Below are 13,076 nucleotides of genomic sequence, written 5' to 3'. Positions count from 1 at the left end.
TTCTGCTCTGGTTATGGATGTGTCACTGCAACCTTAAAAGGTCCTCAATGACGTCACCATTGCCCTTGATTCTAAGCAATGTTGTGCTGCTATTTATATTGACTTGGCCAAAGCTTTTGATACGGTAGACCATTCCATTCTTGTGGGCCGGCTAAGGAGTATTGGTGTCTCTGAGGGGTCTTTGGCCTGGTTTGCTAACTACCTCTCTCAAAGAGTGCAGTGTATAAAGTCAGAAAATCTGCTGTCTCAGCCACTGCCTGACACCAAGGAAGTACCCCAAGGCTCAATCCTAGGCCCCCACGCTCTTATCAATTTACATCAACAACATAGCTGAGGCAGTAGGAAGCTCTCTCATCCATTTATATGCAGATGATAGTCTTATACAGCTGGCCTCTCCCCGGATTGTGTTAAATGCTCTACAACAAAGCTTTCTTAGTGTCCAACTAGCTTTCTCTACCCTTAACCTCGTTCTGAACACCTCCAAAACAAAGGTAATGTGATTTGATAAGAAGAATGCCGCTCTCCCCACAGGTGTGATTACTACCTCTGAGGCGTTAGAGCTTGAGGTAGTCACCTCATACAAGTACTTGAGAATATGGTTAAATGGAACACTGTTCTTCTCTCAGCACATATCAAAGCTGCAGGCTTAAGTTAAATCTAGACTTGGTTTCCTCTATCGTAATAACTCCTCTTTCACCTGAGCTGCCAAACTAACCCTGATTCAGATTACCACCCTACCCATGCAAGATTACGGAGACATAATTTATAGAGCGTCAGGTAAGGGTACTCTCGACCGGCTAGATGATCTTTACCATTCGGCAATCATATTTGTCACCGATGCTCCTTATAGGACACATCATTGAACTCTATACTTCTCTGTAAACTGGTCATCTCTGTATACCCGTCGCAAGACCCACTGGTTGATGCTTATTTATAAAACCCTCTTAGGCCTCACTCCCCCGTATCTGAGATATCTACTGCAGCCCTCATCCTCCACATACAACGCCCGTCACATTCTGTTAAAGGGCCCCAAAGAACACACATCCCTGGGTTGCTCGTCTTTTCAGTTCGCTGCAGCTAACGAATGGAACGAGCTGTAACAAACACTCAAACTGAACAGTTTCATCTCAATCTCTTCATTCAAAGACTTAATCATGGACACTCTTACTGATAGTTGTGGCTGCTTTGCGTGATGTATTGTTGTCTCTACCTTCTTGCCCTTTGTGCTGTTGTCTGTGCCCAATAAAGTTTGTACCATGTTTTGTGTTGCTACCATGTTTTTGTCATGTTGTGTTGCTACAATGCTGTGTTGTCATGTGTTGCTGCCTTGCTATGCTGTTGTCTTAGGTCTCTATTTATGTAATGTTGTGTTGTCTCGTCATGATGTGTGTTTAGTCCTATATTATATTTCATTTTTAATCCTAGCCCCCAACCTCGTAGGAGGCCTTTTGCCTTTTGGTAGACCGTCATTGTAAGTAAGAATTTGTTCTTAGCGGACTTGCCTTGTTAAATAAAGGTTTTAAAAAATCAACAACAAAAAATATAGAATGTTGTGTGTGCTGAATTTGCACGTGCAAGCCATTACGATCATTGTCAAAGCTGTAACATTAATAACAGTTGGTAATAAGGCATTATTTGTTCGACCAAATAGTAAAATGTCTGTGTGAGCATTTGAAATTAGATCAGGATCAAAAATGTTTGCAAATATCTTTGATACCGATGTAATTATCAACTTCTGGGGTAGCTAGCTTTCTCTCTAGCTTGGTAACGTTACCTAGCTAGCACCAATGCAACCAGTCTGAAAACAATGACCAGTAGATACTGTCATTTTCAATATTCTTAACAATGATTAAGGTAGTATTTGCTAGGTATCCACTTGTTGTTCCCCTATTGAAATAACTATCTAGCCAACCACTTCACCGTGTTGCCCAAAACTACCGTTATAAGCAGCCAGCTAGTGTCATCTGGCTAGTATGGCTTCACCGGACAATTATGTGTTGTGAAGCTAACCACAATAAGGATTAGCCACAATAGTGGAATTTGCGTTTCGCCTTCAAAAGAAAAGTCCATATTTGAAAGTGACGCAGAAGGTTCATTGGTGGAATCATGCCATATTTAGACTAGAATAATGTTAAACAAGGTTGGAGTGTTGGAATTTGGAGCTATGAACTGGGGTATCATTCTACTCGGTGACACCCACAGAACACAATTGTGAAGAGTTTATGCAAATATTAGCATCATAGCTCTTATTGTGGGACTCTGACTGTGGGAAATAACCACCTCAGTCATCCTATTGTGTGTATTGACATTCATATTGCACTGTACAGCCTGACCTAAGGATTGGCTATCAATGCAATGGGGTATCAGCCTACTCAGTACCCAAGTGCTTTTCCCCCAAAGTCCTCCTCAAGAGTTATCAGGCTCCAAAACATCCACATTGTATTGTTTTTCCTCTGGAATAGTGTTCAATATACATGGTAGGTTGACTGGTACAATAAATGTGTCTCAATTCACAGTGGTTTCAGAGTCCTGCAATAAGAGCTACGAAGCTAATCTTCTCTGGGTGTCACTGAGTAGACTGATACCCAATGTCATTGATCCACATTCCATAAGGCTGTACAGTGAAATAAGTATGCCCCCAATGCAATTCTAAAGTCTAATACATCCAGTGGGATTTCAACAGATTTAACTAATTATTGTCTTTTGTTGGATTTATATAAGAACATTCCAACCTCGTTTAGCATGATCTATTCGACTATGGCATGATTAAACTTTTTGTATTCATTTGCATCACTTTCTGTTAGACTTTTATTTTAAAGGCGAACCGCAAATTCCACTAATGTAGCTAATCCTTATTGTGGCTAGCTTCGCATAGGTGGGTCCGACCACCATTTATAAAATAAGAACTGTTTTATAAATTAGGGATATTTTAGATGATGTCACCCAGATAGATCGTTAGCTAGCTAACTATAGCTACTGAAACGGATTATATCGTTTTGCTGTGCTTTTGGGGAAGAACATTGTTTGCATCCATCAGCTAGCTAGCTTGTTCATGACCAGCTGTCCAGAGCTCGGGAAGTGTTCCTGCGGTCGTCTGGCAGTGGCAGGTGCGGGAAACAAAACTTGACCAGCATCATAGCATAAGTATCGGTGAATCGTGGTGACATGTGAAATACGAGTGACAGGGTAATCAATCTGTAATAACTACGTAAAAATGTATGAACATGTTAAATTATTATGTGACGTGTAGTCATATTCAGGTCCCGATTGGTCAACAAGCTTATTTGACGCGTCAAATAGTGTTATTTGATATGTATCTTTTTGACACGAAAAGACCCAAACGGCGTTCGATATTTCTGTGTATTTGTTTGCAAAAATCTACTCATAATAAGTGCATTTCATGCATTGAAATATGCTCAGCAATGCTAGAGGTACTGTAGGCGTAGATTTCAATAACAACTTATTATGAGTTGACAGCTAAATACCTGGGCAACCAGAGGAATTGACTCCAACCATAGAGCTAGATAGAAGGCTTGTGCTCAAAAGCCAGTTTTAGCATGGGCAGCGTCATTGAGGATTTTCACCATTTTGAAGTAGTCAACTGGGTGGGACATGGTTTAAGGAAGTGTCACATAATTTCATCCAGGTCACAAGGACGGATCACCAAATTAATTATACTCGTGAGGATACATTCCACAACTGCAAGTGGCAGTAAATCGCAAACACCGGCTTTATACCTGTACAAACAGGCAGTGTGCACCCTTAAAGTTATTTTGCCAACTCATAGAAGTAGTAGAAGAAGAAAATTGACTACTTCAAAATGGGAATCCCTAAAAACACGTCACTTCAATACAAGTGCCTTTTCGTTGCATGATAGGAGACAATTTTCATTAACCGTAACCGAATTCTCCTAACCTGTTACGAAAACGTCATAACTGTATAGAAGTGGTGTGTTTTTATGGAATCTCACGTAAAAATTGATATGGGCCACAATGGCGCTGCACATGATCTCACGGACGCCATAATGGGAAAGCTACAAATAATATGATCATTGTGAATAGTCAGATTAATATAATAGTTAGATTTAAACGTTGACATGCTTTGCAAGAAAAATTATTTCCTTAATAACCCTGTTTACATGGACACATCTGAAATCAGGCTACCTGATGGGACTTCGATAAATGCTGAAAATCGTAAACCAAAATAAAGTTTCCAACATTCTGAGTTCGGACATATAACGCTGGTATGTTTTTTTTTTCTTCAAACGCTTACGTTCAGTTTTTCCGAACTCACTTCACTCGCGCAAAAGAAAGAAGCTCGCGCCGCTTGTGTTAGAACATGCGAAGATACACCGCTATAACTGTGCAAATCCTAATAATTCGAAAAATTCGAAAGAAAGCATTTGCTTATTTCGATTTTTACCTTACGCCGATTAAAATAACGGAGTAAGGTGTTTCCATGACTACTGCCATAATCAGTTTAATATCGAATTATTAGCGTGCATGTAAATGTACAAGGCGATGTGTATCTAACGTTAAGTCTATGGACCCAACATATCTTTGCTTCACGTATTCTATTGAAATTCAACAATTTCCCCTTGCACATACACATATGGATGCTGTTCACAGACAGTGTCCATAAATACACAAATATTGGTAATAATAAAGGTGCCTTTGACACAACAACAGAGAAAATAAACAATATTGATAAACCTGTCAATAAACGTCTCATCTGGCACAGCAGGCAGCAGTCATGCATGATTGTGTTTTCCCGCGAGACAAGGAAGTGGTGTGGTGGGGTTTGTTGACGTTCATACTCCATAGCTCGAGACGGAAACATCTGCATGATAAGAGATGTTCTCGAATAATAATTCATAGAAGTGTGCGACAGCAATGTCGTCAGCTCTCTCTTTTATACATGCTTTTAGCGTAACGTATTTGTCATCTATATGATAATAGGATATAGGGACACAATCGAATGTAAGTCTGTGTAAACAAGTCTTGTATTTTGTTTTTGTAGCTAGCTAACGTTAGCTAGGCTAGCTAACGTTAGCTAGCTAGCTTGTCATGTCTGAAACGTCAACATTACTGAAACTGCTGTTGGCCTGGTTGTGCCTTAGTCCAAAATCGTTAGCTACCCAGTATTTTCGGTTTCATACGATTTCATCTTGGACCTCCAAGTGATGTCACTATCTATTTACTATAGTTAGCTAGCTAGTTAGGGACACTATGGAGAGATATTTGGTAAGGTTAGTTTCAGTTGATGTGGAGTTAGCGCTAACTGTGTTTGTGCTAGTTAGAAGTAGAAGCAAGGTGTGAAAATTGGAGGATAACCATTGAGGATAACCCCACAGTAGCAACTAGCTAGGTACCTACCTTGCCTGGTCTCGCACTGTATTTACCATAGCCAAATATTCTATAATCATTGTATGCCATACATGTCGGCAGGTAGCCTAGTTTTTTCACATTTTATTTATTTCACCTTTATTTAACCAGGTAGGCCAGTTGAGAACAGGTTCTCATTTACAACTGGGACCTGGCCAAGATGAAGCAAAGCAGTGCGCCAAAAAACAACAACACATTAGTTACACATGAGATAAACAAAAGTACAGTCAATAACACAATAGAAAAATCAATGTAAGGTGTGTGCAAATGGAGTAAGAAGGTAAGGCAATAAATAGGCCATAGTAGTGAAGTAATTACAATTTAGCAAATTAACACTGAGCTGATAGATGTGCAGATGATGATGTGCAAGTAGAATACTGGTGTGCAAAAAAGTAAATCAAAACAATATGTGGATGAGGTAGGTTGTTGGATAGGCTATTTACAGATGGGCTATGTACAGCTGCAGGGATTGGTAAGATGCTCAGATAGCTAGTGGTTAGAGCGTTGGACTTGTAACCGAAAGGTTGCAAGATCGAATACCCGAGCTGACAAGGTAAAAATCTGTTGTTCTGCCCCTGAGCACGGCAGTTAACCCACTGTTCCTAGGCCATCATTGAAAATTTGAATTTGTTCTTCACTGACTTGCTTAGTTAAATAAAGGTGAAAAAAGTAATGTCTATCATTCATGTGTTCCCATGTTTATGATTGCCATGCCTTCTTTTCCTATTCCACAGAGAGCAGAACATTGCCTGTCCACCATGGCAGCCCAAACCCCTCCACAGAGCGCCTTAAGGGAGTTCTGTCCCCTGTACTACCTGCTCAATGCAATACCTGCCAAGGTTCAGAAAGGCTTCCGCTCTGTAGTGGTCTACCTGACTGCTCTGGACACCAACAGTGATTACATTGCTGTGGGGAGCAGTATTGGGATGCTCTATCTGTACTGCAGGCGGGTCTGCCAGATGAACAAGTACAACATAGAGGTGAGTATGCCACTGTTTCATGCATTGCTTATTTTATTAAATTATTTTGCACTTTTACCCTAAACCAAATCTGATAACAAACATCCAATTATTAGTGATTCTATGAACCACCTTTACCCCCCCTCCCCCCCAATAAGTAAGTTTGTCATTATGTTTAACTGTTAACATGTTACTGTATCTTCCCAGGGGAAATCCGAAGCTATCACAACAGTGAAGCTGCTCAGTTGTTTTGATGACTTGGTGGCAGTGGGCACAGCGTCTGGTCGGGTTGCTCTCTTTCAACTGGTGTCTCAACTTCCAGGCAGGAATAAACAGGTATGCCAACCAACCAATCAACTGATCTGTTGATACGAGTAAAGATAGTGTCATGTTTTGAGCTTTTTTGTTGTTGTTGTATTTTATTCCCTTTTAAAATGGAAAGGTGCAAGCTTAGCACATGCACTGCTCAAGCCTTTAGTGTGTGTGTCTGTGTGTATATCGGAGGGGTTCGAGAGGGGAAAAAAAGCACAAGACATATGTCCATCTCATATGGATTAAAGTATATCTTATCATATTATGTGCCCCTTTGTGTAGCGAAACACTGAGGCCTCTCTCTTTTCTGTAGCTAAGGCGATTCGATGTGGTCGGTTTGCATAAAAGCACAGTCACTGCTTTGGCCTGGAGTGCCAATGGAATGAAGCTTTTCTCTGGTGATGACAAAGGAAAGGTTGTGTACTCTGCTGTGGACCTGGATCAGGTATAGCAGCTTTCATTCTTTCAGTTATGTGCTGTTTGTTTTCTAACCATCTTCTCTCACATATTTGTTGTACCCTTATACACTCAGGGTGTATGTAACCTAGTATTGTGGTTGGAGCTTTGACCTGTGTTGTATGCTCATATCCTTAGGGTGTGTGTAACCCAGTGCTGCTGTTTGAGGAGCCCTCAGCCATAGTCCAGCTGGAGTACAGTCAGAAAGTCCTGCTCATCTCCTCTCATCAGAGATCCTTGCTCTTCTACACTCAGGAGCAGGCCCTGCAGCAGCTGGGCACCAAGCCCAGGAAGAGGTAACCTACATGTTGTACTTATTCATTAAAAAGTACCACAACTTTTACATCAGTGACTTTTCAGCAACAAATCAAGTATGTCCCCTTCAGACAATTTATTGAGACATTTACATTTTCTCAGCTGAGCTTCTTCATATTTTTCTGATGTATTAAACCATAGAGGAATAGACGGTGCAACAATCTAAGCTCTGAAGCTATGTGTATATCTTATATATGTCTCTTGCGTTATTCTTTTCCTCGAAGCAATGGGAAGTTTGGTGCGTGCTTCCAGCCAGGCCTGTGTAAGCAGAGTGGCCTGCTGGTCTATGCAGCGAGGCCTGGTCTTAGGTTGTGGCGGACGGACGTGCGAGGACTGGTGGAGGACACGCGGGTCCTGAAGCCTCTGTTCAACCAGCAGGTGCCCCAGTTTGAGCTGTTCCCCAGGCCAGCCCCCACAGGGGGTTATCGGCCCCAGGAGAGGCAGCTGGGCCTGGTGAGCTGCTTCCTCAGAGAGGGCTGGGTCCTCAGCTGGAACGAATACAGTGTCTACGTGTTGGACTGCCTCAACCAGGTAAAGATGTCCTCAGGCTGGAATGGATACTAAACTAATAATACATGTATTTTATTTAGCGCTTGTTACAATGTTTTGTTAGAGAGTAATGGCGAGAGGTGGTTAGAAGTGGATCAGTTGAGACTGCAAAGAATGTAGTAATTTAAGCCATCTTAAATTGGATTGCCTCAACCACAAGGTAATCAAGTGTGAATTGCATGTGTTACAAATTATATATTGATGGAGAATAATGAAAGATAGTCGGGTAAGTGAATCAGCTTAGAGAATACAGGTACCTGTAATTGAAGCCATCTTTGTGTCCTGTCAGAGTGTTTCTTCTTTCTAAAGGTCGGACACATCGCATCGAATGTGGATCTCCCGTTGACGTCTGACTGCTGACATTTTCGTGCGATTCTACATTTAAAATCGTTTTTCACTCGGTTCGCAAGTACTCTCGGCAGGCAAACGCTATTGGTGTGTTCGAGCCCTTACGGGAAGTCGATCTGTCAATGTTATTTTGTCTTTGACTTTCAAGGTGATCATCGGTGCACTGGAAAGCTGCGGGGACATTGTCTCTGTGTCATGCACTGAAAATGAGATCTTCATCTTGAAAGGAGATCGAGACATCGTTCGCATCTCCAATACTCCCGAGGGCCTAGCTTCCAACAGTAAGATGTCATATTGTATTTTGTTTGCTTGAATACATTGAAACCACTTTGGACTACAGTTCAAACCAACCAGACGGTGGAAAGAGAGACAATCACGATCTACAGATAACTTTCTTTAGTCCTTTCATTTCTTTAGTCCTTTAATTTCTTCTATCTCTATAGTCATTCCCTGAAAAGTCATTCCCTCTTAACCTTCTTCCCGTCCAGTTTCTGAGTTGTCCCTCCGTTTGACCTCTCCCCTGACCACGCCCACCATCCTGCTCCCGCCCACCGGCTCCGTGGAGACAGCCCAGCCTATCAGGACCATGGCCATCATCACAGAGCACGGGGAGAGGCTGGTGGATGAGGAGGTGGAAGAGGTAGAGGAAGTTCTAGAGCAGGACCAGCTGAGTGACAACCCCGAGGCAGGGGAGGCCGTAGCTCTGGTGGAGAGGCCTGAGGTGGGGGAGCGACTGAGCCACCAGAGAGGGGCCAGTGTAGGGGGCACCAGTGAGTCTCGTAGCCGCAGCAGCTCCATAACGTCCTGGGATAGCGTTCAGGGCATGATGCTCTCCACCCCAACCACCACGGAGCAGTCGGACCTCTCCTCCAGCCGCTACAGTGCCATCAACCAGGAGGACTTCCAGCAGGAGCTGGTGGTCAAGGCCATTAAAGTCAAGAAAAAGGCAAAGAGGAGGAGACAAGGTGAGTGGCAGTAGTAACCAATTTGGTAAGGCTCTGATTTTCAACAAAGGGCCAAGAAAACTTTGAGGTCTAGTGTTCTTTGCTCTGGTTGATCACAAAATGTTCCAAAATGGCTCTAAGTAGCATTTTGAAAAAGTTCATTGCTTGTCTTAGAATTGGCCTTTTCCATGTGAGTCTGGATTCAATACATTAATGTTGAAACTTAATTTCGGCTATGTTCTCTCTCTCTTTTTCTCTCTACAGAAAGTGGAAACCGCATCTGTGAGCAGCACAACAGCTGGTCCGAGAGCATTTGCAGTCAGGATGGAGGAGGGGGCAGCGACGGGGGGGCCAGCACCCCTATGAGTGAGCCCCCATCCGCCTCCGACCACACCAGTCTCATGTGCAGCAGTCTGGACCTACAAAGCAGGAGCAGCGGATCCCCAGACCAGGAGGGATCCGTCAGTGGCGGTTCCCCAGAACTAAATAACTCTGGAGCTCAGAGCCAGGGTGGTGGCCAGGGACAGGACCCTCAGACTCAACCCCCTGGGACTCGGCCTCCTTCCTGCCCCGCGTCCCTGCCTTTCCAGGACATGGAGTGTCAGTCCTACCCAGAGAACGGCCACGGCCCCTCGGCCACGAACAAACAGGGAGAGGCCCCTACCCCAGATGTAGACCTTCTACTGGAGTGCACCTTTGCCTACATGCAGACCTCAGAGGACCAGGACCCCACTGAGGAGCAGGAGGATGACTTCCTGAGCCCCCTCATTGGACCGGATGACTCTGAGGACCAGGATGACCCGTACCATCTGGAGCCTCCTAGCTGTGTTGATCAGATGTGTTATTCCCGGGAGCCTGAGCAGTGCCACTCCAGTGACGAGGAGGACATCTATGCTGCCCAGGGAGTCCCGTACTCAGCCTCCAGTGTCAGCCTTGGAGACGGCCTCAACGCCCTCAACCTCCAGGGCTCCAACATCGGACAGCAGGACCAAGACAAGACAGTAATATAACACACAACATGTTGTGTGATGTTTCTGCTTCCTTCCTCAGTGTGTGTGCTGCTACAGTACATTGCATTCAGTTTCATTCTGACACTATATGACTAGTAGTGTCACATCAAAATAGAAGCATTGACTCATTTGATTGTTGTTACACGGTTGGATAGTTTTCACCATAGAATGTTGTTCATCACCAATACCAACAGTTCTGTCCCTGGTTGAACCCTCTCTCCTCTCGTCTCCTTTGTAGTTAGCAGAGAGCTGGATGGGCTACACAGGGCCAGGCTGTGGCATTCTGAACCTGGTGGTGACTGACCGATACATCTGGTGCCTGGACTTTAAAGGAGGCCTGTACTGCAGTGCTCTCCCAGATGGGGGGCTGAGCTGGCAGAAGTTTGAGGAGAACGTGCAGCAGGTGGCACTATCACCTTCAGGTGAGGATGTCTAAAATATGATAATTTAGCGCCAGACACTTTTATTCACAGTATCTCTGTATTATGCGTTATAGGTAGAAGGTACTGTGGTACCTGGTCTACATTGTTGTTGCCTCTATTTAAGATGAGCATTCAATGTGTTGGTACTTTTGGGAGTTGGTAAGTTCATTACCCAAGATTTCTCCTTTGGATGTAAATACTAGTGGTTTGTCATGGCTGTTACATTGAAGTCTGATTTCATTTCAGGGTCCCTGCTATGGAAGGTGGAACAGAAGACCATGACAGCGTATGCATGTGGTAAAGTCACCATCAAAGGCAAGAGGCACTGGTACAAAGCCCTGGAGGATTCTGCCTTTGTGGCGCTTAGTGAAGACACAGCCTGGATCATCCATACCAGCGGAGACCTCTACCTGCAGACAGGTGAGATAGTTAACCACAGGGAAGGAGTTTGTGATTATACTCATGAGTCTTGTTCTTCTTTACTATCTGCTTTAAGAATAAGATCACTTTATTGGTCAAACCACATTACAGGGTTCATCTGAAATTTGACCTCCTCTTTTAACCCAACCCCCCCGAAAGACACACATACATGTTTTTGGAGAGGTGCGGGGAGCTACCACGCTGGGCGCCCGCGAGGTTACAACGACAGGCAATGACATCTAGGGTTTGAAACCAGAAACCCTTCAGTTGCCAGCTCAACTCTCGACAGACTTTTCCAATCGAAACTGGGATTCGACCCTCCGCTTGCTGTCTTGCCTCTCTAACCGCTGGGCTACCTGACACCCCCTTGCTCATTCCGCTGTGGAGTAAAGATGAAGAAATCTGCCACTACATTTAGCAAATTCATTGCTGCATAGAAAAGGTGCTCACAGGAAGTTTCTATAATATGGTTTTTGTTACAAACCATTTTACTTTATTTTAAATGTAAGATTTGTTCATGTAAGCTATTTGGACTATTCAATTCACTCCTCCATTTGAAACAAGACTTCAGGGTTTCAGCAGCAGGTGGCCTCAGGGCATAAAGAATATTACATCATGACCCTGTTCATTGGCAGTCTCAAGCTGGCAAATAAGTTCCTGCAATTATCCAATTGGCCATTAGATGGAGCTGTTTAGGCTCCATAATAAATAGTATCATCAGTCACTGGCTAAATTAGTTTAGAGGTAATCATAGTGCTGTATAGATGCCATATTTGGGATGAGAATAATGAAGATGAATAAATCCCAAACATTACAAAATAATATCTGTCCCTTGTATTATGATGGCTTGTGAACAACACCGCTAACGCTGCTGGTCAAGACGAGTAATATTATTTCCCTGGTTGTGTAAGGATGTCAGTTGTACATGAAGCATGACTCTAGCAGCTGTTCTGACACATCCAGAGTCAACAGACACAGAGGCCTGTTCATTAAATTACATGCGGTGTATGTCTGCCTCTGTCTAGCCTCAGAGAAACCCTCTGAAATGGGCAGGATTTGTCACAGAAATTGGGTGGTGGCAACGAGATAAATATACACTTTGGAGACCGACATCAAAGAAATTGAAGATTAGTGATTGGTGGGCATAGTGTTGCTGCAGGCTTGTAATTTCTAGTGGCACATTTAATTTAAATTAGATATGATAAACTAAGAAACTAATGGGAGACTGCTATACTGGTAATATGGCTAGATGTTCTTTACTATTCGGTCATCAGATTTGCCACCAATGCCCCTTATAGGACACATCACTGCACTCTATACTCCTCTGTAAACTGGTCATCTCTGTATACCTGTTGCAAGACCAACTGGTTGATGCTTATTTATAAAACCCTCTTAGGCCTCACTCCCCACCATCTGAGATCTACTGCAGCCCTCATCCTCTACATACAACACCCGTTTTGCCAGTCACATTCTGTTAAAGGGCCCCAAAGAACACACATCCCTGGGTCGCTCGTCTTTTCAGTTTGCTGCATCTAGCGATTGGAATGAGCTGCAACAATCACTCAAACTGGACAGTTTTATCTCAATCTCTTCATTCAAAGACTTAATCATGGACACTCTTACTGATAGTTGTGGCTGCTTTGCGTGATGTATTGTTGTCTCAACCTTCTTGCCCTTTGTGCTGTTGTCTGTGCCCAATATTGTTTGTACCATGTTTTGTGCTGCTACCATGTTGTGTTGCTACTATCCTGTGTTGTCATGTGTTGCTGCCTTGATATGTTGTTGTCTTAGGTCTCTCTTTATGTAGTGTTGTGTTGTCTTGTCGTTATTTGTGTTTTGTCCTATATTTATATATATTTATTTTTAATCCCAGTTCCCGCATGAGGCCTTTTGCCTGTTGGTAGGCTGTCATTGTAAATAAGAATTTGTTTTTAACTGACTTGCCTAGTTAAATATA

General features: G+C 43.3%; 1 protein-coding gene across 3 annotated transcripts in view; it reads left to right on the top strand.

Moving 5' to 3' along the window:
• Positions 1–2,848: 2,848 nt before the first annotated feature.
• LOC139375067 (tectonin beta-propeller repeat-containing protein 2-like) overlaps positions 2,849–13,076 on the top strand; it is a 34,657-nt gene continuing 24,429 nt past the window's right edge. The window contains exons 1-11 of one of the 3 annotated variants that reach the window (XM_071116471.1): positions 2,849–3,186; positions 6,119–6,364; positions 6,551–6,679; positions 6,969–7,100; positions 7,250–7,407; positions 7,651–7,957; positions 8,472–8,604; positions 8,812–9,288; positions 9,532–10,268; positions 10,516–10,699; positions 10,946–11,119. In XM_071116471.1, the coding sequence (XP_070972572.1) occupies positions 6,143–6,364; positions 6,551–6,679; positions 6,969–7,100; positions 7,250–7,407; positions 7,651–7,957; positions 8,472–8,604; positions 8,812–9,288; positions 9,532–10,268; positions 10,516–10,699; positions 10,946–11,119 (2,653 nt within the window). In that variant the 5' untranslated portion in view covers positions 2,849–3,186; positions 6,119–6,142. Of the gene's footprint in view, positions 3,187–4,756; positions 4,980–6,118; positions 6,365–6,550; positions 6,680–6,968; positions 7,101–7,249; positions 7,408–7,650; positions 7,958–8,471; positions 8,605–8,811; positions 9,289–9,531; positions 10,269–10,515; positions 10,700–10,945; positions 11,120–13,076 lie in introns of those variants that run through there. The other 2 variants (XM_071116470.1, XM_071116468.1) reach the window with 2 other exon arrangements.

This window comes from Oncorhynchus clarkii, chromosome 19 (genome assembly GCF_045791955.1).
Source record: "Oncorhynchus clarkii lewisi isolate Uvic-CL-2024 chromosome 19, UVic_Ocla_1.0, whole genome shotgun sequence".
In the NCBI taxonomy this organism is placed as follows: Eukaryota; Metazoa; Chordata; class Actinopteri; order Salmoniformes; family Salmonidae; genus Oncorhynchus; species Oncorhynchus clarkii.
Note: the sequence above shows the minus strand (reverse complement) of the source record. Positions and strands in the feature narration are given on the sequence as shown.